General features: G+C 47.8%; 1 protein-coding gene across 1 annotated transcript; it reads left to right on the forward strand.

The window, feature by feature from the left end:
- Positions 1 to 1,044: 1,044 nt before the first annotated feature.
- On the forward strand, positions 1,045 to 24,784 carry LOC125317507 (disintegrin and metalloproteinase domain-containing protein 9-like). Its single transcript, XM_048287275.1, has 22 exons — positions 1,045 to 1,227; positions 7,675 to 7,772; positions 8,091 to 8,155; positions 9,205 to 9,283; positions 10,834 to 10,910; positions 11,642 to 11,831; positions 12,584 to 12,649; positions 13,095 to 13,166; positions 13,709 to 13,878; positions 15,026 to 15,107; positions 15,865 to 15,998; positions 16,210 to 16,381; positions 16,499 to 16,591; positions 16,805 to 17,000; positions 17,509 to 17,614; positions 18,046 to 18,229; positions 18,865 to 18,945; positions 19,430 to 19,535; positions 20,553 to 20,691; positions 21,166 to 21,268; positions 21,854 to 21,981; positions 22,701 to 24,784. Exons 1-22 carry the CDS (start codon positions 1,122 to 1,124, stop codon positions 22,813 to 22,815), a joined length of 2,562 nt encoding a protein of 853 aa, XP_048143232.1. The 5' UTR covers positions 1,045 to 1,121; the 3' UTR covers positions 22,816 to 24,784.
- Positions 24,785 to 24,787: the final 3 nt, after the last annotated feature.

Genomic DNA, 24,787 nt, shown 5'->3' on the forward strand with positions numbered 1-24,787 from the left:
AGGAGAAGCCAAAGGATATGGATGTGGCTCTTGTTTGAACCCGGGAATCTCATGCCCCTCAGGCAGGAACCACAGGATGATTCATGTTTTCATCATTTGTACAGTGCACAGAGGTATCTGTATGTGATCCATGCTATTATCATAATCCATAAGGAGCCTTCTGTATCTTGAGTAATGCCCAAGCACTGACTGGGCATTCCCAAGCTCTTTATTCTCTGACTCAAGAGCTGTGTGCAGCTTCTGTAGGGGATGGAGATGGATTCCTTTCAATATTGTGTTTGGGTTCTTTTAGGCTGCATATTGTGCTACCTTGCCATTACTTGCTTGTAATGTGATGGGTCTGTCATGTGTTTGTTCCTGATTTTTCTGGAGGATGAGACAGAGCTCCAAAGATGCCCTGACAGGTTGTCCATGGGCCACTAGTGGAGCAGGGCAATATGCCTGGTGCTTGTAGCGGGGGGCAAAGCCTGTGACGCCTTCTCATTCTGGGGAGTTTCCTGTGCTCACCTGTACCTGTGGTATTGCCCAGCCAGGGGCTGACATGATGACTTCTCATGTGCTTCCAACATATTATGAAAAGGTTCTTCCCCCAGAGGGTGGTGGGGCACTGAACAGGCTCCCGAGGGAAAGATCACAGCCCCAAGGCTACCAGAGCTCCAGGAGGGTTTGGACAACGCTCCCAGGGATGCACAGGGTGGGATTGTTGGGGTGTCTGTGCAGGGCCGGGAGCTGGCCTCGATGACCCCCGTGGGCCCTTTCCAGCTCAGGATGTTCTATGATTCTTTGCTTCCAATGTGGAGTGCAGTTTTTTGGCAAGAAAGGCCAGCAGAGCCGTGGTGGCCGCAGTCTGCGCTGACACCAGCTCCCCTTGTGGGCGTTTCCTTCGGGACCCCATCGCTTTTGGTACCTGGTAGCTTTTAGTCCAAAAAAGCACTGGAAAGGTTGAGGGCCTTCCCGCCCCGTCCGGGTGTCCCTGGGGCGGTGCCGCTGCCCACGGTCCGTGCCGGGCCCGGGGCGGGCGGGCGGACGGCTCCGCCCCGGGGCGGTGCAGCGCAGGCCCCGGCCCGGCTCCATAAGGCCGCGGGGCCGCCGGCCGGACCCAGCGCCCCACGGGAGGGGTGATGTGGGCAGGGATTGTCATGGCCCGGGCCTGGAGCTGCCTCTGCCGCTTCCTCATCTTCCTCATCTTCCTCCTGCCGCCTCCGGCCGCGCCCGGGCCGCCCGCGGGTGAGTGCGCGGGGCCGGGCCGGGCCTGCCGCCCGCACCCCCCTCGGCCCCTAATTCCCTTTCCCGGACAGCGCCGTTCCCCCTTCCCCGTCCCCTCCGGAGGGTCGGGCCCTCCCTTGTCACCCCTCCCCAGGACCATCTGGGGAGGGTCTGGCAGCCGCTGCCCCTCCCCTGCCCTCGAAGCGTGGCAGGTGGGGCAGAGACCGCCCTGTAGCTTGGCCAGAGCGGCAGGTCCTGCCCGCTGTCCCCGAAAGCCCCGCGGGGCAGGGGGCGGTGGTCCCCGGGGGTCGCCGGTGGCAGCAGGAGGGTCTGTGGGTGGCAGCCCCACCTGTGCCCTGCCCAGCATCGTCTGTGCCGACGTGCTCCTGGTCAGGGGTGCTGCGGAGGGCCCGGCGGGACAGCGGGGTCCTTTCTCTGGACCCTGGAACTCCAGACGAGGAGGTGATCCCGGTAGTGACCTCGGGCCCCCGCACACCTGCCCGAGTTCCCCGGTGTCCCGTGAGCACTGTCTCTGCTCCTCAGTCCTCCCGTGTCAGGTACGGCCGTGCGCTCGCCGGGAGCTCTGCCAGGCTCTCACGGAGCAGGAGGCAAAGCACCCTGGCAAAGCCCGCAGAGATGCAGGGCTGCCCTGTCAGTGCAGGTGGCCTCGGCCATCGAGGAGCTCGGGTACCTGAGCCGGGCGTGGGGCAGGACCGCGCAGCCTGCTGTCCCCAGGGAGGTAGGGCAGGACTCAGTGCCATCGTTCTGCGTGGCTTTTAAGGAGTTGGTCCTGTGCTGTCCTTAGGGACTGTTTATGAATTGAGATGGTTCTGTTTATGGACTCTTATGGCTCTGATTCAAGGCTATACATACATGGCAGAAATGTCTCCTCTGTCATTGTTTCCCCCTCCTGACACGTGCACTGTGTAAAACTTTTGTGTTTGTCACTACTGCATGTTTTTATAGTCAGGTCTTCCCAGCTGAGGAATATGCAACTTGATACTGGTGCTTCATGCTGAGGACAGTGCTTATGTGGTGTGTGTCTCTCCCTGAGGGATTCTGTGCTGGAGTCTCTTCCTCTCACTTGCTTTGTCGTTGCTGGAGGGTGTGTGAGCTGTGTGAGGTGAAAGCCGACTTTGAGAGGTGGCTGGTGGTGGATGTAGCACAGCAAGTTGGGAGCTCTGCCTGGAGGCCGAGGAGTGAAGTCTGAAATTATGCATCTCTGAGATATCAGGTGCTTGTGCTTCCAGTGGAGTGGTTGGTGTTTTGAGGAATAAAATTTTAGTTCCTGCCTGTAGGAAATAAACACTGGTGCTAGTTCCTGATGGTGGATGGTGGTGTTCCTCTCTGCCTTTGGAAGTCTCTGTCCCAGCTCTTAATGCCAAACCTGCCATGAAATAGAATGCACCTTCTTGGCCTGAGGTATGAGCATGAAGGAGAGGGTAGAAACCTCCAACTTTTGGGTTATAATGTAAGCACTTTTGACACACATAGGGACGTAAGGCAGAAGTGGAGTGTTACCAGAAGCCATTAATTGAAAATTCCTGAATGACCATAATCACATGGTGATGTGTAGCCTTGAGGGTTTTTTGTGTGTGGCTTTTCCTCTCCTGCTTGTGTCCATAGGAGCCTTCAAGGTTTGACTGTATGAATTCAGAAAAATTCACAGGCAGAGACTGTTTTGTGCTACTTCATCTCTTTCTAGATACTTGGTGTCATACACATACCAGGATGTTCCAGCCAGGCTTGGCCACAATTCTTGAAGTGTCTAAATGCTTGGGTTTAAATTTCTGGGGAGATAGGGTGTTTGGTTGAAATAATTCTTTTGTTCAGATCACAGAAAACACAGCGCTACCTCACCCATATTGCAACAAATCTGGGACAGTCATTCAGCAAAGACGGGGTTTGTGGTTATTTCCTCCATGTGGAAAGGAAAGAGAGGAAAGGCAAAGAAAGGAAAGTGTAGCAAACGTTGCCTCTTGTAGTGCCTTGCTTTTGGAAAAAGGAAGTTTGAACCATGACTTTGGAAATTCTACATGTCTTGATCGTTATTATTTCTCAAGCTAAAATTAAAAAAAAGATAAGAATGTGCATTTCACAGTTCCCCTTGGTGGCCAAATGTAAAGCCAGCGATGTCTCCAAAGAGAAGGTTCCCACAGACTCAGCTGGGTAAGCAGAGCTGACCTTCACAGCTGGTAAGATGGGGAGGAAGTGAGTGGGCTCGGCGTGCTCAGCTCTGTCTGTGGGCACGCTGTCATGTATGGAAGGGAGGGCCTCCAGGGCCAGTGGCCCACAGGAAGGGTGTCCTGGTGAGATTGCTCGTCTTGCTCCAGAGGACAGCACAGCTTTACCCTGCTTCTCCTTGTGAGAAGGTGCCGAGGTGCAGAGGATGTTGTGACAGTGCCAGTGGACACGCATGACAGTCCTTTTTGTGGAACAAGGGGAGCTGTTGTCTTGCAGACAAATTAGGCTTTAGGAAGGGCAGAAGGAATGGGGAGAGTCTAGACAGGAAACACTTACAGCACAGGTCTGGATTTCAGCAAGGGGGAGTAAGAATTTTCTAGGAAATATTTCTGTGGAAGAGCTCCGTAACCTGATCAACGTCCAACATCCCTGGTGAAATACTGAAAAAAACTTCATGAACTGTTCTGGCCAGGTTTAATGTTATGCAAATATTCCAGGTGAGCAATACATTGAGTAGATGAATTTGCTTCCCTTGCCATGATGGTTGGTCATCTCTTCCTGCCTTCTAAAGGGCACCAGCACAGCAGGAGACCCAGCAGGTCTGAAGACTGAGAGCAGGGGAGGGAGAGATGGAAAGAAAAGTCCCAAGGAGTGGTGCCCTGTAGAACAGCTGGCCAGATGTTCCCAGGTGTTTTGAAGATGAAGCACCACTGAGGCACTCTTTAGCCTTTGGGCTATGGGAGGAGCTGGAACTGCTGGCTCCACAGAAAACATTCCTACATTTAGCAGAAGACTTGTTATCTTTGTGTTGTGTATAAACCTCTAAACATTTTTAAGTGGACTTGGATAATATTTGCATAGTGAAAGTGAAGGAGGTTTTTGCTTGCAGTAGTCCAAAGAGTAAATCCTACTAACAACTGTAACCTTAGTGCAAAAGTTAAGCACACCAAAAAAATGCTTTTCCTGGTGTGTCATTGCTTGGAGAAATCCACCAGCAGTGGTGGTTTTGTTGTTTTGAAGGACATAGGTAAGCAAGCCAGGTCATGGAAGTTTCTCCTCAGACACTGCTTGGCAAACTCCTGTATGATTCTGAAAATAGGATATGGAGAATGCAGATTGAGCTGGCAGTTGGTACCTCCCAGTCAGATGGGATTCAGGCCCCTTAAAGACAGGGATAACAATCCCAATGTTTTGAGCACTAGAGAAGTATCTGTCAGAAAGAAGGCTTTGAAAGGATGGTGCAAAGTGTTCTGCTGGGGTGGAAATAATTGTCTGTACTAGTATGAAAGGGTGAAAAATGGGGAGCAGGAGCATGTTGGCAGGGAAGGAAATAAGTGTAAGAGTAAGTTAAATGACAAGTGAATCAGACACGTGCTGTCTGTTCTGAAGGTGAGATTAACCTGTGGAGATCCATAAACACACAAAGCACGTGTGCCTTGGGATGCATGAGGCCTCACTGGGCTGTTGTGTCCTGTTCCAGGTGCTTCTGTGGGATAGGTCTGTCTCTGACTGGAGAGGGCAGCCACAACAGCCCGATATGAACAGGCAGAGGTGTAAGGAAATTCTGAATATTGATGTTTCTTAGTTGCAGGAAAGAAGAGGGATGTGTGACAGCACACTGGAAACCTAAAGATTTGGAGGCAGAGAGAAGGGAGTGAATGGTTCACCTCCTTTGGGGGTCAGAGGTACAGCTTGAAGCACATGAGCTGATCTGTTGAAGATCGGGGATGCTCGGTGGAGATGCTCCATGTGGCACTGGTCCTTCCCAGGTCCCTGATGGGCTGGATGGCTGTGTAATGCTTTTGGCATTTCTGGTGAGCAATCCCCTGCCAAAGTGTGGAATGACTGGTGCAGCTGACCTCAGCTATTAATTGTAATCAATTGATGATAACCACAGTTAACTTAATGAGTTTTGGTATTAGCTGCTGACACCTGCTCACATGCTGATGAATTCATTTTTATGAAAATAGCTTGTTTTGTGGTGTAATAGGCCACAGTCTGAACTTCCTCTTTTTAGTTTTTTTTTTTCTTCTGTTGAAGAGTGTATCTTTTGACCTTCCTTTGCTAGGCTTGGGAAGGAGTCACAGCTCAGGAAGGATGATAATTGAGGGGAAGTGTGAGTGTAGGTGGATGTAGCTGTGTGCTGTGATTCTGTAACTGAGCCAATGACCCATGGGCATGCCAAGGTCTAGCAAGACAGGGGATGCAGTTTGACCTTTGCTGAATACAGATCTTACCTGTCAGGCACCCCCAGAACACTCTCCTGAGCACCCCCAGATCTTCCCCCAGTGTCTGGAGAGCCGTTATGGCTGTGATGTGTTCCAATGGTTTTCAAGCTCCCACATGCCACGGAGCATGCATGGAATTCCTATAGTGGATTTGGGGTGGGGAGGGGAAGGTGATTCACATCTTCCTAGTTGTCTCCAATGCTTGGTAATTAATGGCAGCCTTTAATGAGATGAGATAAATATGGTCATGGATGCAATTGCATTTTTCTGTTCAGAAACAAAATCTCAGTCCGGAAATGGGTCATCAGCATGTGTCATGTTCTCAGCAGTGACGTGGTACAGCTCCAACAGCTGCCTTGGCCAGTGGCAGAAAGCACCTGAGGACTAAAAGTCCTGTAACTTGCTGAAAAATTGATTGCAAACTGTACCTGGCCTTTTTAGGGGGAAAATGTGGGAGCAGGGTTGGCTTTCTGCTTGGCTGCACTTGTCTCTTTGGTTGGTTTTTTGTTGAAATACTCTGTGCCCTCTTTGAGGGTTGCTGGTGGTATGTGAAATGCTGCACAGGGCACACGGCATGGAACAGGTAAAGAGTGGGAAGGAGAGCAGAAAGTGGGGAGAGAAATGTTGGAGCATTCAGGAAGTTGAAAATTGGCCTTTTAGTGCCGTTGCTCTAAGAGGATCCTCTTGGAGTTGTACTCTTCCCAGAAATCCCTCCCAGTTCTGCTTTGTGTGATGATTCACTTATTTGTCTTCTGCTTCCAAGCTGCTCTTGAGCAAATGAGTTGTATTCCAAGCACTGCAAAGGTTGGCTGTGTGCTGCTGTTTGTGTAACCTGTGCCTCGAGAGCCTCCAGAACCTGGCCCAAGTGTCCCATCCCCAGTACTGCGGGCATGTGGGAATGGCAGTGGGGAAGGAGCAAGTGCTGAGCAGTGACCTGCAGGAGCTCGGAGCTGGGTATGAGTGTGTGGTTGGAAATGACAAATGTAGAGAAGTGATTCCTGCAGTATGTGCTTTTGGTGCGCTCTGGTTTTAACTGGATGCAGCATCTCAGTCCCATTTGAGAGATTTTGGAGGATCTTGGACACCAAACACTTGCTCACCTGCCCCAGATGTGGTGATGATTTCTGGAGACAGACAGTGAGGATAACTGCTCCCTTCCTCCTACCTTTGGTGGGAAGCTCAGACTCCTCTGATGAGCTCATTGTTTCCCTTGCCATGAGCCAGGAAAACCATTTCTCTGGATACTGCCTGTGATCCAGGTTGACCAACCTCCTGCTTCCTGGGTGAGCGGCTCCGAGCCAGGCACCAGCAGATGCCACCGCTGATGGGAGAAGTAATTTGCATGCACAATTTATTGTTGTTTACACAGTTAATATAAAACAGTTGCTTGCAAAAACTGATGAAGGGAGCTTGGACCGTGGACTTGTTAGGTTCAAGGGATCTGTCTGATGTTGCATAGGCAAATAATAAATAAAGGGATCTGTGACAGCTGCTTTGTTGCAGGGATTTGTCTCACCTCAGTTGTTTTGCTGAGGCCCTTGAGGGCTCTCTAAGAGCATAATGAACAGTAGCACCAGCCTCAGGTCAGGAGTTTGGCTGTGCTGCGCAGGGCAAGGGTGAGAGGCTGAGCTGTGCCATGGGGAAGAGCAGGAGCTGCTGGCGCTCCTTGAGAGAGGCTGCATGGGGCAGTTCTGCAGCTTTGCAGCACAGGACACCTGGTTTCACACTGGGTGTCCTTGAGCGAGTTCTTGCTGTGCTGACCTGCTTGAAATGCTGATTCCTGCTGATGAAGAGCAGTGGTGTATGAGATGGGTATTGGTAAGACAGTGATTGGAAAGTGAAGATTTCAATTGGAAGCTTTCTGGACAAATTGGTGTCTTCTCTGCTGTTTGTGTTGTTTTCTCTGGCCCCTTGCAAGGCAATCAAAGTGTGCTTTGCTCTGAGGTTTGCTCTGTGCTCTTCTGCGTGTGGACTCTTCCTGAAGTGTTTTCTTCCTTGTGCCTTATCCTCTTGATTGCTTTGTTCCTTTACCCAGTGTTTCTGTTCTGCTTTCCAGGTTTCCAGGAGATTTCCCTGCTCACTTCCTACGAAGTTGTAACTCCACAGAGATTGGGAAGAGAACGGCGAGAGGCTTCCAACAGCTCCTCAATACAGGTACTGGGCACTTGCCTGCCCCAAGGCTGGGGAGGTGCTGGCTCACTGTAAATGTTCAGTAAAAAATCTGTGCTGTCCTTTTCTGGCTCTGACTCATAACTTTTCTGTGGAAGTTTTAGAAGGAAGGAATAAGAAAACCACAGTTCTATTTTGAAACCATTTCTTTCATGTGACTTTTCCCCAGTCACACAGGTAGGGATGCTAGGTTCTGGCAACAGGGACAATTATAAAATAAATTTCAGGCTCATCCACCTTTCTTGGTTTCAAAGAATGTTTTATTCATTAACATGAGTAAAATGCACTTTTCTTTATATTCAGGACAAGGTGTCATATGCTGTTGAGATTGAGGGAAAAGAATACACGATTCATCTAGAAAAGAACAAGTAAGTAATGAATTTCTTTGAATTATTAGATTATTCAAACTGTTGTGTCCAGATGACAAGCTGGCAGATAGCACATGAATTTTGAATCCTGGGCTTCTGTGTGGGAAGTTCAGGTACATCCCAGCTCTGCAAAATGGGAAGAGATTGAGTCTTAGTGTCCTGGCCATCAGCCAGAGATGTTTTTCGATTCCTGCAGCCCTGGGGAACTCCCTTCAGAGCAGGAAGCTGCAGATTACTCTGAAGAGACCCAGGGAATCTACGACTCTTTCCATTCACAGCTAAAAAAAAACAAGCTGAGCTGTATTTCAAGTAAATATTTTCACTTTTGTCTGGATTTTATTTATTGTTTTAGTTTTGTGGTTTTTCCTGTCTCAGTAGCACAAGGATGCTAATAAATGAGGAAACTCACTTTCTATCCAAGGTCTGAATACGGAGAGCTCACAGCTGATATAGATGCTGTCTGTCTGGAGTTGAAGGGCCACTTGTAGCACCAGCACGTGGTCATTTACTAGGCTGCTGCTGCTCCAAACTGCCGTTGTGATAGAGACAACTCTGCAAGCCCTTGGGAAGCTCCAGCTGCTGCTTTCCAAGGCCCTGACCCTCAGAAACATGGGAATTTAGCTGCACCACATCAATGGAATTACCAGGATGGTGCAGCAGTCTTAGTTGTGGGAGACTTTCCCAATGCACTTCCTCCCTTATCTGGGGAAGAGAAGGCATGTGCAACAGATTGAGGGCTAGATTTTTTTTTTCCTGTTTGGAAACAGGCTTTTCGCACAATTTAGTGGGTTTTGCTGCTTTTCCTGTCGCTGAGGTGAGGTGGTTGGTTTGAACATTAGCAGTTCTACCATTCTGGTCTCTTGAATTTTGCTGTGAAAATATACAATTTCTTTGTTAGTTTTGAAGGGTTTTCCTTTTTAATGTTTCCTTATTTAATTGCAATTTACCTATTTGTCACACTTCTGATTAGGACCATCTTACTGTTCTGCTCCAATGTCGCAGTCATTTCGTGAAATTCCTCTTGTATTCCTTCTCCCCTTTCATTGCAGAGAACTGCTGCCCAAAGATTTCACAGTTTATACCTATAACAAGGAGGGAAAGTTGCAACTGGAATATCCAGATGTCCAGGTAGGATTTCTTTCTATTCATACCCTCACTGAAGGTGACTGGAACGCTGAGCATCTGTGGGATGAGGGAGTTGGGATTACAAAAGGATAGTTGTATTTTCTACTGGGCCACCTTCAGAACCAACCGCCCTCTTCCTGGAGAGAATCTTTAATTTTGGATGAGGATCTAACCTGTAAGAGACCTGTATTTTCTGATGTGGGGCTGATTGCTGTCTCATTGAAAGCTGCTCTTCTCTAAAAGGCAGTGCTGCCGTCCGCTGTTGGTATCTCATTGTTGGAGTGGTCCTGTCCTTGTCTCACAGCCCAGTGCGGGGCGGATGTCGCTTCTGGCCTCTGCTGCCTTCCTCCAAGGGCTGGAGCCCGCAGGGCAGCGCTGGCTGCTCCGGGGACTGAACAGGCAGCTTTGTTTTTGCTTTTACACACAATGAGCTTCCAGATTGGTCCTTGAGCCACAGTGAACTGTCAGCCACTGGCCTGTCCGTTCAGCAGGGCTGGCTGTTAGGAGCTAACAGCTTCTGAGGGTGGGCAGGCGGTCTGTTAGTGCTGGCATTGGGGACCTGCTGGACAGGATGGATGACATCAAGTCTGAAGGACCTTTGAGAGGGATGTGATCTGTGTAGTGTTGGGGTTATTCCACGGAAAGCGAGTTTGCAGCCCTCTTTCTGTACAAGCAGGCTGCCTGACATGTTGCCTTTAAAAATGTAGAATTAAAAGCAAGTTGTGTGATACAAAATGCATGAGTGCTTTTCTAATGGCTTCACTCTTAAGGATCAGTGTTGTTCCTTTGAAAGGGGAAGTATTAGTCATACATGATTCATAGGATCTTGTTCTTGAAAATAGAGCACCTGAGTCAAATGACTATTTTGCTTCCCAGTTAAAAGGGATTGGTTAGAGGAAAAATGCTTTTTCTGCATTTTCTTCTGACGGGAAAAATGCTTTTTCTGCATGAGGTCACAGAAGTCACACTGGCCTCGAAGGATTAGCACATCCCTTCCTTTCTTTCTGCATTCCTTGCTGAGCAACAGATGATAGAATATGTATTATAGACCCCTATATCAATGTCCAAAAAACCTATGCCAGAGAAAATAGAGTGTATTTGCCCCATGCTACCCCTTGTCTATTTTCCAAAATACGTATATACAGAGTACACAGTGGAAGTACTCCATCTGTCAGGGCTGATGAGGGCTGCATTGTGCAGCCAGAAAGCTCTGGCAGCGCAGCACTGGCTGGCGTGGACAGCAGGTGTTGTCCCTCCTCCTGCTACAGAGAGGTGACAGACAAGCCAGAACTTTTTGCCAGAAGACTGAAGAGTAATTTGACCCAACTTTGTAGGGAGGGGCTGGCCTTGAAATATTTGAGGCAGGGTGGAGGACAGAACAGGAGAGGGATAGCCTAGGTCAAGTTAAGAAACCCAGCTGTGGTAAACTTGACTTAATACATTCTGTGTTCTTGAGTTGTAATCACTGCTGGTCAGTGGCAGATCAGAGATTGCCCTGGGTGTGCAGGAATGCCTGAAACATGTATGTAATGCACCCTTGTTTTCCCATCCAGGATCACTGCCATTATCAGGGATACGTGGAGGGGACCCTGGATTCCCTGGTGGCTGTCAGCACTTGCTCAGGGCTCAGGTAGCACAACTCCTCCTTTGTGTCCCGGCTGTCCCACTGGGGCTGCTGAACCCGAAACCCAATTCTGCTGTTTTTAACTGTGCCTCAGCCAGTCAGGGAGTCACTGGCTGCACTGAGCTGCCTTGGTGCTGTTGTCCTGTGCCATCTTTTATTCAAGGAGTTCATGGATATTTGAAGTACCATCAAATAAGTTATTAATGCAGTTTGTTATCAGAGTACAGTAAGTTGGTTTTGGCACACATTTGGCTTATTTTCTAACTTGCAGAGATGCTCATGGCAGCTGTACCTAGTGCAGAAATGGAAAGTTGAACACTAGTCTCCAAATTTCACAAAATTTGCCCTAAACCTTGTGCACCTCAAGTCTGATGGAATTTTTTCTGCTTTGGGCTAATTGCCCTATATTCTGTTCCACTGATTTTTTTTTTGCAGGGTTGTGCCAGGCACCAGGGTGGCAATAGTGTATTTGAACTAAAGCATTTCTGCTTAAGACCTGTGATGTAATTCCTGGGGCATTGCAGAGCCTTACAGAAGTATTTAATTTACTGCATTTGTAAGGCCCTACTCAGTGAAAGGCTATTGCCAGGCCTGAAGTGGTGTGCTGCTTCACAGGAGCTGAAGTATAGGCAGGCTTTGGTTATCCAAGAATAACTGTTCCTTTGTTTAGCTGTAAAAATTGTGGGTACTGTCCTCTGTGCTTAGTGCTGGATTTCTCACACACTGCCATATTTTAGGGGTTTGGTGACAATAGGGAACGTCACCTATGGGATTGAGCCCATGGATTCCTCTTCTGGCTCTAAACACATTTTATATCGACTGGAGAACGTGAAGAAAGAGCCCACAACGTGTGGAGTAACCGCTGAAGGCCAGGAAGGGGAACATGCAGAGGGAAATCTCCATCCCAGTATGACCCAGCTGCTGCGGGTAAGTCCTCCCCAGTCCCGCATAATGGAGTTTGTGAGTTCATTTAAGAGTATGGAAGCAGCTTATCAGATTTCCTGGGACTTAGCACATACCTAAAGGTTTATGATTGGGGGTTTCTGCACTACTGGAAAACTCAGTTCCTTCTGCAAAAGCAGCCAGAGTTTTCTCCTGCTTCTGCACATGGCAGTGAGGATGGGGCAGCTGTCTGGAATATTCCTAGGCTTTTTTTGGTGACTTTTAAGGGCAGGAACGTGACCCTCATGGAGATGCTTGTTAACAAAGTGCTGCATCAGGAGCCAGGAGAATATTGTTGTGTTTATTCCATCCTCCTCACCATCACAGTAGCAGTTTGGTTTGAAGGTCCCCCTTGTCCTTCAAGGACTGCCTGTACAAGAACAAGACTGAAATGAAAGCAGGAGAATGAAGTGTTGTGTTTCGCTTAAAGATCATTGGTATTTGCTTGTAGAATCTTTCTGCTCCTTTATAAAAGTGTGTATTGACTTTCCAAAGCAACCTGGGCGCAGGTCCCTTGCTTTTGAAACAAGGGAAATCTTTGTGCAGCTGAATTTTAGTGTAAAACACAGAGGCTGTCATTGCATTGGATTACACTGCTTGGGTTTGGCACTGTGTGCTTTGGGTGTGACTCAAACCACTGGTGGCATCAAGTGAAATCTGACAATGTCATGAGGGGTTTTTGTTAACACTTGAATTAATTAATCTGAAGTTGTCTAAAACCTTTTTTTTTCCCCCAGAGGAAGAGGGCGGTCCTGCACCAGACAAGATACGTGGAGCTGTTCATAGTTGTGGATAAAGAAAAGGTGGGAGTTGTGTGTGGCTTTCCCCTTTTTTTTTTTTTTTTTTTTTTTTCCCCCCTCAGGAGAGGGCCTGGAAAGCCCTCAGGCTTCATTACTCCCAAAAAGGATTCTTGAAAAACACTCGACACTTTACCCAAGTTGTGCAAATATGCTACCCTAGAAGTGGATAAAACATGTGCTATGCAGTCCTCCTCAGAAAAGGAGTAAGCCATCAGACAGGGAGAGGTTCTGTCAGCAAGGAATCCCGTAGTGTAAGGAAAGCACACAGTAAAAACTGCCTTTGCTGTTGTCTTTGGAATATTGAGCTGCTGAGCAATAGCAGTGAAGATGATGTTTCTTGGTTAGCATCTTCTGGGAGGTTTGGAGCCAGGCAAAAATGTTCTGTTCCTTTTGCTAAGTGTTGTCTTTATCTCTTCTCTTTGTGATACTAAGTTTCTTTGTCTTGTAGTTTGAAGATTTTGGGAAGAGTGAAACAGAAGTAAGAGAACACATGGTGCAGCTGGCAAACTTCCTTGACAGTGTGAGTAGGAGGGATGCTGTGTGCTGCAGCCCTGCTGCCTTTTGTAAATGTCCACCTTGGGGTCTGTTCTGGTACCACTTTGGGGAATGCATCACCATGGAAGCTTTTCCACCTCTAAATTCATCTGCACTTATCCACCTTGAGAATTAGTTTAGGGAACTTTTCCAACCAGTGCTACATCCAGTGAGTGACAGGACAGATGGCTGCAATTATTGCAATTCTTTTTTCTGTGTAAAGATTAGAGAAAAAGTATAACTCTACTATTTCACATGATACTTGTCAGAATTGAGATTTCTTTTTATCTCTGTTTTGTATGGTCTTACAATGTAGCCAGTGTGGCATTTAAGCATTGATCCTGTAGCTGATGAAGGTCTAAATCACAGAGAAAATCCATTCTGATGGTTCTGGTTGTGTACTAGCTGTGAAAAAAGAGTCAAACCTGCACAGAAAAGATGGATACTTGCAGTAAGATCTATAACACCAGGACACTTGTTTTTGTCTGAAGATATTTACTAATATTTCTCCTCTTTTGTTCTCCCCAGATGTATGTTATGTTGAACATCCGCATTGTGCTGGTTGGTTTGGAGATCTGGAAGCATGAAAACATCATCAGCACGGATGGTGGGGCTGGGGATGTGCTGGCGAATTTTGTGCAGTGGCGAGAGAAAAACCTCGTTTTGCGGCGGAGACACGACAGTGCCCAGTTTGTCCTGTGAGTAGCAGCTCCTTCCCTTCGACCCCAAGAAGCTTATTCTGTTCCTGCCCAGCTGTAGTGCCAGAAGCAGCTGCTGTATTTCAGAGAGTCCTAGGCACTCTGCTGTGGTTTATGTCTTGTGAAAACATTCTGGGTCAAGTTAAGCATTTTTAAGAAGGTTTCTGTGCTCTTTAATTTCAGTGTCCTCTGACAGATGTATTGCTAAATAACACTTTTTTTTCCTCATCCCACAATGTTCTACGTTGTATGGTATAAAGCTTCGGCTCAGATAGTCCTTTGTCACATTGTAACAGGTTGGGCTTGGGATCCAAGGGGATCCAAGGGCCTTTTCCACTTGAAAATGAGCACAAACCTGTTGCAGAATGTTGCATTTTAGTGGAGACAAAGTTGTTTCTGCAGTTGGCTTCCAGAAGCTGGTGACCTGGTTTGAGTTTGCCGTGGGATGTTAATCTGTCTGGCCCTGCTCCCTCAAGCAAGCCCAGAGGTTCCTGAGCTGTTCCCTGCCCCATTCCAGTGCCCCAGTGCGCTTCCTGCTCCTTCAGATAGTGCAGGCCCAAAGCAGGGAAAGGGCAGAGGTGCGAGCACAGCAAAGTCTGCCCTCCCCTTCCTCTGGGAGCTGGGAGCCTCCTCTCCCAGCACAGCAGCATGCAGGTGATGGAGGCAAATGTCTGAGGAAATACTAATTTTAGAAGTTCTTTTATGTGCAGTAAAATGTGGTGTATTTTGCTGTGGCACTTAACCTCTAAGAACAAAATAGAGAGCAATGAGAAGGAAGTTGAAAAAGGAAGAATCCATGGAGTTGTTCATACCAGAAAGGCAGATGACAGCCAATTAAACCAAATGATTTTAAGGGTGGACCATTGAGCTCTTTATATGCAGAGGGATGATACGGAAGAGGCTGACTTTGTCTGTAAACGCTTGTCTTAAATTAACAGAATAAAGGCATCTTGAGCAGAAAGCAAAAGCTTAACTGGTGCATTTGTGCCTGCAATCAGTAGCAGTGCTCCTGGTAGTGCTCCTGTGTCAGCCTTGGAAAGCTGGAGCAGCAGGATTTGTGCCCCACAGGCAGGAGTGGTGTGCTGATATGGGCTGTGTGTGTCTGTACAGACAGATGATGGCCTCTCGTTTCTCTCCATGACTGTAGGAAGAAGGGTTTTGGTGGCACAGCTGGAATGGCCTATGTGGGAACAGTGTGCTCCAAGAGCCATGCAGGAGGCATTAACGTGGTGAGATTTCTTTAGTGATCTCTGAATGTCATTGAGATCAGAGTTTGCACTCTGGAAGTCTTCCTGGAAGCACAGAGTCTTTCTTAACAAAGCTGAAGTATCTTAGTGGGGCTCTTATGTTGTCCCCAACAGTTTCTGACACTTCCAGGATATCTGGATCACAACTTCTCTGTAGTCTTCTGCTCAGCTTCCCCTCTGCTCAGTGTGCAGCACTCATGCAAAAGGATTTCTCAGAATTTCTTTGTGTCGTTTTAAGCATCTCTGCCTCAAAAGTTTGTGGGAGCTATGGGTGTTCTCAAATCTGTTCTGTACTGGCTGACCTGCAGCTGTGACCTCCCTGAGCAGTGCTGCTTCACTGCATGTTTTATATGGAATTGCAGAGCCTTAATGAACCAAGCTGCTGGTCTCAGATAACCGGCAATCCCAGAAATCTGGTTTCTTTGGACCAGTGACAGAAGTGCTGGAATTTGTGCATTTCAGGAGAACTGGGCTGGTGTGGAGAGTTCTAGTTTTTGTGTTAATGTTGCAGCTGCTCTGGAAAGTGGAGGTCGTTGGGTAGTGTCCCAGAGAGGTTTCTCTGAGGGCTCTTATTGCTAAGCAAATTCCACACACTTGGTTGGAAATCTGGCACTGTTGATCTGAGAATCCTGATAATGTAGAGACAGAATGGCAAAAGTGTCTCCTTGGCACATAAGTAAACACTGACTTTGTCAATATAAGCTCTCTTCTGACTGCCTTCTGTGTCGCTTCTGTGCAGTTCGGAAGGATCAGTATCCAGATGTTTGCATCCATCATGGCTCACGAGCTCGGCCATAACCTGGGGATGAACCATGATGACGAACGAGTCTGTCACTGTGGGGCAAGCAGCTGCATTATGAGCTCTGGAGCATCGTAAGTAGCTGACCAAGGGGATGAAAAGAAGGCTCAAAATGCCCCATCCACGTGCTTTGTTTTTATGGATTACTTTCACCTTCAAATTCCCCTTGCAAAGAGTCATGTTATGCTTGTAATGGGGAAAGCAAACGTTTCCTTTGTTCTGCAAACACAGGGAATGCTGGTGGGTTGGCTTAGTGTAAAGCTCAGCCCATTTTCTCCACTGCAGGGGATCGAGGAACTTCAGCAGTTGCAGTGCAGAAGACTTTGAGAAGCTGACACTCAACAAAGGTGGGAGCTGCCTGCTCAACGTTCCAAAGCCTGATGAGACCTACAGCATCCCGTACTGCGGGAACAAGCTGGTGGATGCTGGGGAGGAGTGTGACTGTGGCTCACCAAAGGTTCGTAGCTGTGTGTTTTCCCAGTGCTGCCAGGGCAGCCTTGTGCCTCTCACTCAGAGGGGACTGTATGTGACAGAGGGGGAGATCTTGTGACATTCACAGCACTTCTGTCCTCAGGAGTGTGAAAGCGATCCGTGCTGCGAGACAGGAACTTGCAGGCTCCGAGCCAGTGCTGAATGTGCTTATGGTGACTGCTGCAAAAACTGCCAGGTAGGAGACTTCGGTGTCGTTTGGAAGTTGAGAAAAGGAGAGCATTGGCTTAGTCAGTGCATCTGTGAGAGTGAGTTGTCCTGCATGCCCACAGCCCCACGAGGGCTTCAGATCAGTCCCTTGTTTGGAGCATATATTGGGCCAGGTGCAGTGTCTGTCTCTGCTGGGAGGTTCCTGCTTTCTGATGCAGTTTTCCCTCCCCTCTCTCTTCAGCTCCTTCCTGGAGGCACTGAGTGTCGGGCAAGTACCAACGAGTGTGACCTCCCGGAGTACTGCAATGGCACATCACAGTTCTGCCAGCCGGACTTCACCGTGCAGAACGGGCACCCCTGCCACAACCAGGAGGCCTATTGCTACAACGGCGTGTGCCAGTACCACGACGCACAGTGCCAGGATATCTTTGGCTCCAGTAAGGAAGGGCACAGTGTTACAATCTTTCTAAGAGGTGTAACTAAAGAATACACTAAGTTCATTTAATATACTTACTTGCTTTTCTGTAACAAAGACCAGCTGGCTTTGGCAGAGGACTTGAAGCAGTGGTGGTAATGGCTTAGCATAATGGTCATGCATTCTTCCTGTGTTACACTTAGTGCTGTGCTGGGGATTTAAGTAATAATTTTGTTGCACTTATCATTTTTGGTACAGTGGGGTTTTTGCTGTATAGGGCTGTAAAGAAATATCAAATGCTAGAACTGACTCAGGTTAAGTAACTGTTTTTCTCCGTTTTTAAACTTGGAACCTTGTAATTCTGACGTTGTAACCTCTTTAGTGTTTTGATCAAGTTCCTAAGCTTGCTGCTGCATGGCAAATACTTGGTGTAGCAGGGTAGTTGCTCTGGGTACAGGAGATACTGTGTGAGATGTTTCTGTGCCTGGGTAACGTGGCTCCTCTCTCTGGGGATGGGCTGTTGTTTGCAGAAGCCAAAGCAGCCCCCAGCAGTTGCTTTACTGAAGTGAATTCCAAGGGGGACAGATTTGGCAACTGTGGTTTCCATGGCCATGACTACAAGAAATGTTCCAGCTGGTGAGTTGAGCCCAGTGCATTGGGAAGTTCTGAAATGTATCATTGGGGATCTGTATTTGGGCGCTGTAGTGTCAGTTTGGGATGATGTAGCAGGGGCACAGGGAAGGGATGCAGGGCTGTGGTGAGGAGAGCGTGTTCCACATCTCCCATCAAGGATTGTGCTTTTCCTAAGTGTTCACATATGGGAAGATGACAAGCAAATCATCATGTTTTCCTTAATGCAGAGATTCCAACAGCTTATAGAAAGAGGGGATAAACTTCTCTTGCAGCACTGGAATGAAGCCCAGTTCAGTTTTATTTGTCGAGTTGCCTCAATTTTGTTTTCAAGTAATATCTTCCAGTAGAAAGGAAAGATCGTATCAAACACATGGTAGTCTCCTCCTCAGAATAAATTCAAGTGTCACTACAGTGTTCCTATGTTGCTGTTGTAGGAATGCCATGTGTGGGAAGCTGCAGTGTGAAAATGTGAAAGCCATGCCTGTGTTTGGAATCAAGCCTGCTATTATCCAAACTCCCATCAAAGGCTCTCTATGCTGGGGGGTGGATTTCCAGCTGGGCTCTGATGTCCCGGACCCAGGGATGGTGAATGAAGGCACCAAGTGTGGTAATGGAAAGGTAATTAAAAAATGATATCCTAATGTAATAATTCGGGGTATTCATGGGAATAAAATTTTCAGCTGCATTGTTTCATGAATAGTTATGACCATTATTTTTTGATGCCTGTAGTTAATGTAAAAGTAAAGGAATCCATTGGTTCCCCCCACAGGCCAGTACTGCACTGCATGTGCATCAAACATTTAATGGGCCTTTCATTTGTAGGTGAAGCGAAAGAAATTGAGTTTGTTGAGAGCCAGAATCTTTGCTTTGTGAATGAGCAGGAAGAGCCAGGCCCACACAAATGCCTTGAAGACAACTTTCAATTAAAATCCAACTAAACTAAAGAGTGCAGAGGCTTAGCCCTAGCGGAGGAATGTGCATTCCACATGTCCTTACTGGGCACAATTTAATTGCTGTTCCTTTACATTCAGACTGGAGACAAAAGGCTCCAGTGCCAGCTCAGCCTCATGCTGAGAGGCCTTTTGTGGAACAGAGTTTCTGCAGAGTTTGGAATTATCAGTGAGAGTGTGTGAGGCTTTGTGGCAGGAAGCACAGCATGGCTGTGGAGCCCCGAGCTAGGAGCAGGGATCTGGGGAGGCAAGGGGGCACTGAAATGCCATCATCCCTCATCTGTGTGCATCTCTGTTCCCCAGATCTGCAGGCACTTCCAGTGTGTGAGTGCCTCTGTCCTGAACTATGACTGTGACGTGGAGAAGCAGTGCCATGGGCATGGGGTAAGCAGGGAAGAGAGGCAACAAGTTTTGAAGTGGTGATTAGTAACTTTATTTTTCTGTTTTGTTGAACTGTAAAGCACTCTATAAAATGCCTCTAGACAAGAGGACCTGTAGTAGTGTCAAAAAAATCTTTAACAAAACTCTCTGCCAGGCAAGAATTCCCAGTTCCAGTATTACTAATGAAATTTGACTCTGCATCTCACAAAGAAAAAAAAAAAAAAACCGAAAAAAACAAGCAAAGCCATGGTGTGTAAGCCGTTGGGATAGCTAATCCTTGGAAGCTCTTCCTGAACAGTGCTGTGTGTGCTCAGTCATGTGAAATCTTGGGATGCCTGGCCAAGGACTGTTTGGAATTGATTTGGGAGTTACTGGGTAGAGTTCTCCAGGCTGAGCAATACGAGGGACAGAACAGGTCATGGCTGCTGCACGCAGGTTTAAATGCATAGAGGTGGAAGTTACTGAGTATTTGTGTTTTGGAATACAGGTGTGCAACAACAACAGGAACTGCCACTGTGAAGCAGGATGGGCCCCCCCTTACTGTGACTCCAAAGGCTATGGGGGCAGTGTGGACAGTGGCCCTCCCTACAACGGCAAGTGGCTGTGAGGGCTGGGGCTGGGTGTGCCAGAGCAGCCGATGTGTTGGTGAACTTTGGGGGATGGCTCTGCACGAGGTTTCACTGGCAAAGAATTCTTGCAGAGGTTTTCTGCTCAAGGTGTTGCCCTTCTCTCTCAGGATGCTGGGGTAGGGATCTGTAAGGATCTGGACTGGTTTAGTTCAGGTGATTTCTGCTACCTTGGAGCAAAGATCCTCTTGGATTTCTCTGTGTCCCGGCTGGGAAGGGGAGCCCCAGTGAAGGGAAGCATGATTCCTGCTTGCCAGAAAGCAAACTGACAGAGCTGGGGTGCTTGCTTTGCTCACTGAGGGTTTGAAGGTGAAATAGGAAGCCAGAGCCAAGCTCTAATTTGGAGAAAACTTAATTCTGTGTCCATGTGGAGTATACAAAGATGGGATTGGTGTAACTTCTGTAGGCTGCAAGAATGATCTTTTCATAAGCTGGTGTGGGTTTGGGAAAGCTAGGCACTGTGATGCAGTAACAGGCTGGAGGAACACATTGGAGCTTGGGCAGATCCCTCAAATCATCAGACAAAAAATGGAAAGGCTGTTTTCGTACAGCCTGCAGGGGAGAAATTGCTGCATATAAAAATGTCAAGATTAAGAACCCAAGTTTTTTGTCTACAGCAAACAGTGATTGGAGAAGAGGTAGATTTAATACCAGACCAAAAGGCAGAAGCTCTGTTGTCCTCTCTTGTAAGAGCTTTAGTAATGAAGCATTATAGTAATGAAAAATGAGGATTGATCTCCTAATTTAATGTGCTGCTGCAGCCCAGGGTATCATGATAGGTACGGCTCTAAAAGATAAACAAAACAGAAGGGATCTATTTGGGCATATATCTTGCAGTCTTACTGGATTCTTTTGGGGTTTTTTTCTATGAAAAATGGAAAACAGTTATAGAACCATTCCTACCAAATATTCGCCGCTATTATGAGTCAGATGGTGGTAACACCATGTAAAACTTATTTCTTCTCCGTGGTTTTGTCCCCTCAGACAAAGACACCTCGCTGCGCAACGGGCTGCTGGTGTTCTTTTTTCTGGTCCTCCCACTCCTCGTAGCTGCTGCTCTGGCCTTTGCAAAGAGAGACAGGCTGAAGCGATGCTTCAGGAGGCTGATGTCCCGCTGCCATTCGTGAGTGCCTTCTCCTTTCTGCCTTCTCCTCTGCCCTTTGAACAGTCCATGGATGTTTGTTTACACGAGCCAGTGCCAAAGTGTGGAGACATATCTCAGTCCCAGGATGTCAGGTAAAGGGCCCTGCATCCAGTGGCACATGTAGCTTGCCTCTGGCAATGACAGAAAAGATAAATTCATCCCAAATCAAGAGAGCAGAGAATTTTCTCTTTACTGTTACGTTTGTTCTTGTGCATTTGTGATAGGGGTTTATATTTTTGGGCCTCATCTATTTATAAAAGGGCAAAGGGAAGCTGCCAGAGTCCTGAACAGAAAAGGGTTGTTGTTTATTAGATTTGTGGTAAATATTATCTTTCTCACACTTGATATGTGCTAAGATAGTATAAATCCAGCTGTCAGGTTCACAGTGCCTGGGTTCATGGCCTGCACAGTCTGGGTTACGTGCTCACACAGTCCATATCCATTGGATTTCAGGTCACTTCAGTCACCTCCTCCCCGGCCAGACACCGAACCCAGGGACTACCAGCAGAGAGGCTTCTCCCGTGGCATGCCTTATGCTCCAAGAGCTGTACCCATGGTAGGAATCACGTACTTTCCTTTAGCCTGTTTGTTACTCTCAAGTAAAGAGATGAAGGCAGTTTATATAATTTTTGCTCTATTAAAAGCTTCAAAGTTACTTCTTCATTTCTCAAAATTGTGTTTCTCCTTGATGAAAAGCAGGGAGAATATTTGTTTCCTAAGGGTTGTGTGGGGGGCTCCTCAGTTTCCCAGTTTAAGCTTTGGCCCAGGCTGTGCTTGCCTTGACAAGCAGTTTACCTGCTTTTTCCTCATGACAGAACACCCACCCCACATGAGAAGGGTGTCTGCCAGCTCCCCAGCCCCTCTCCTTGTCAGAGCAGTTGTCCTCTGAAAGCCACAGCCACCCAGAGCACACTCCCAGAGCAAACCAAGTGCTGTTGTGATTAGCCCTTAGGTGTTTTTCAAAATCCAGTGCTTCCCAGACTGCTGTTGCTTCTTCCTACTGAGTTTCTCAGAGGAAAGAACAACTCTGACATTGCCAGGCTGGTTTGCAAGTGGTCTTGAATGCCACTTGTTTAGTGACGCAAATACTTGGATTCCTTCTGTGCAATTTGTGAACATTCTCTTTGTATTTTCTTTCTAGGATATGCATCCAAATACCTTTCCTGTCCCGGCTTACCCAGTTAACCAGCACCCTCAGCAGGCTTTCCACCAGCCCTACTACTCCCCGCCGCAGTACCCGGTGCAGCAGCCACACAGGGCGCCCAGCAGGTCAGTGGAGTTACTGTAAATGCCCATTGGCAGTGGCACTGATGGGTTTTCTTGTCCTGTCCTTCACTGCCGGGAGCCCTGGGGTGTTCCATCACGTGTTGTGTGCAAGCAGGGCTGACTTTTCACTGGCAGAAGTTTCTCCTTCACTTCACCCTGAAAGGCAGCGCATTCATCCTGCGCTGTCATGGCTGTGTGGTGATGAACGAGGCTCACAGCACTGCTGTGGGGGAAGATTAGCCCAGCAGGTGGATGAAAGGCCTGTTAAAATAGTCAGTTTAAAAGCAAATTACTCAAAAATCTGTCATTTTGCTGATTTGTGAATGTTATGGCCAAGTGCAAAACCATTTCTCTTAACTTTGAACAGAAAGTTTTCCTTTATTTTTCATCTTTTTAATCGTGCTTGTAAAATGCAATCGTGTGCCATGGCACACACAGACCCAGGAAGTGCCAGGTACTGAGTGGGAGCACCCCAATGTAGCTCATGTTGGTGGGGCACTTGGGCGGGGGGATCTTTAAAGGATTTTGGGAGAAAAGGTGAGTTTTAACAAATGGAGGTTCCCTGAGAATTTCAGGCAGTTTAAGGCCCAGTGTGCCCGTGGCATGTTCCAAACGAGTGTGGGAGCAGTGGTGTGGTGGCTGGGGATGCTGGCAGTGGGCGTGGGAGGGCTGTGGGTGGTGGGTGCTGCAGGACTGACCGCGCCTCCTCTGTCCCCTTGCAGGCCCCCGCCCCCGCAGCAGAAGGTTGTACCTCAGGGACTGCCGCCACCACAGCAGAAATGTTTACCTCAGGGACAGTATTTCCCTTCCCGACCGGCACCTTTGCCTCCCAAATAGCTTTTGGCTTCCTCGGGGCCTTCACATGAGCTGACCTGTTCACTGCGACGGCTGAAATTGCAGTTCCCCTTCTGGCATCCCGCGGCAGTGCCCTCCCTGCTGCAGCCTGGGACAGGGCAAGCGAGAGATCCAAGCCAGGAATGTAGAACTTTACACTAAATAAATACCTCGACCAAAGCTCCAGGGACTGAAACACCCAGCCCCTTCCTCGCTCTGTCCAAGCTTTGCTGCTGCAGCCAGGCTGGCAGCAGGAGTGCAGCAGCCTGCAGGGAAATAATCCTGAAATCCAGCACGTGGATTTGGGCTTCCCCATTTCTGCCATGAGCCCTGGTAAGGAAATTGTCCAATTTGTTGTTGTCTCTCTGACTGTGAGCAATTGGAGTAACCTGTTTGCAAATCAAGGAGATCCGGTCAGTTAATTTACAGTTACTCTGCATGGACTGGAAAGTGTTTCCTGTGTACACCTCGATGGCATAAATGGAGTGAGGTCTCAGAGGACTTTTTCAGAGGAAGAGAGAGATTTTAAACGTGTTTATGCATGTATATTATGTTTATAGATGCATAATAATGCACTTAAATTCTTAACTCCATGCTGACTGACACTAAGCTGTGCTATAGGAGCACTGAGTTTAATGCTTTTTAATTAGAGTGGCTAAATGAGACTCCTGTACTAATTCCCACTAATACATGGATGGGCAGTGGCCATAAAGGTACGAGAAGACATGGCCATATTCTGGTTTTAAAAAATGGGGTGCTGTTAGGTTTTGATTCAAGTCTAAAGACAGAGCAGCAGTCCCTGCAGAACACTGGGATGCGGGAAGTGTCTCTGCCTGGACCACCAGAGCTTCTCTGAGCACTTTAAATGGGAACCTGGTGACTGATGCACCCCTTCTTTTAATACCCAAACCTTTGTAGTGTCAGTCAGGATGCCTCTGGGCTACCGTGTGTCAGACTAGACTGCCCTCTGCTCCCACACCATGGGCTAGACTGGATTTTGGAGCTCCTCCTGAGCAGAGGTGCTCAGCATCCACTGTGCTAGGAGAGGGAGCTGTGGATCCTGATCCCGTGATGCCGTGGGTAGAAGCTGGATGTCATGGTCACAAGTAGGAATCTATTGCACAACTTGCTAAAAGTGAGGTTCTATTGCACAAACTTGCTAAAAGTGAGGGAAGTGCTGAAGAGAGTGCTGGGCTGTTTCACTCTGTGCTCGCCACAAGCACAGCTCAATCTGTAAAATCCCCCTAATATTGCCAAAAAATAATCTTTTCCTCTGTATATACATACATAAATATATATATAGTGTGTGCAGTAATAAAATACTTGAACTCCTGTGGTTTCCCATAAACTTAGACTAAGATTTATAACACAATTAAAATCTGTAAAATGTCACCTAGAATTTTACCAACTGTACTGGTGGGGGGTCTCCTTTTTGTTCCAAGATAATCAATTACTTCCTAATGTTGCTGTGTCCCGCTCTGCCTGCCTGTCTGTCTGTTACAATGAGCTCTGCAGCTGGATGCAGCCCATCTCCAGCCCTGGTCAGAGGGTGGGGAGAGAGGAGGGGATCCAGGGAGTGAAGTCATCCAGAGAGATGTACTTAGCTGTGTGTGACACGCTGTGTGTGTGAACTAAACTATGCTGAAAATGGTGCCTTTACAAGACAAAGAGTTTTTGTACTCCCAGCGTGCACATTGGAATAGCCACAGTTGCGGAGGGCAGGGACGTGTGGTTTTAGAAGCTATCCCAGGGACAGGAAATAGCTCCAGTTTTTGGTGTCAAATACTGAAGATGACTACTGACTTTCTTTTGTAAAGGATACCTGTCCCTGGGCAGGTCTGGAGCTGGCGCGGCCGTGGTCGACACCCACGTTCACCTCCGCAGCCGGCCCCACGCTGGTCTCTGGCCAAAGGGCTGTTCCTAACCCCTTTGTACAGACCCAACAAGCAATAAAGATGCCAGTTTTGTACAAGTC

Source organism: Corvus hawaiiensis, chromosome 27 (genome assembly GCF_020740725.1).
Source record: "Corvus hawaiiensis isolate bCorHaw1 chromosome 27, bCorHaw1.pri.cur, whole genome shotgun sequence".
NCBI lineage: Eukaryota > Metazoa > Chordata > Aves > Passeriformes > Corvidae > Corvus > Corvus hawaiiensis.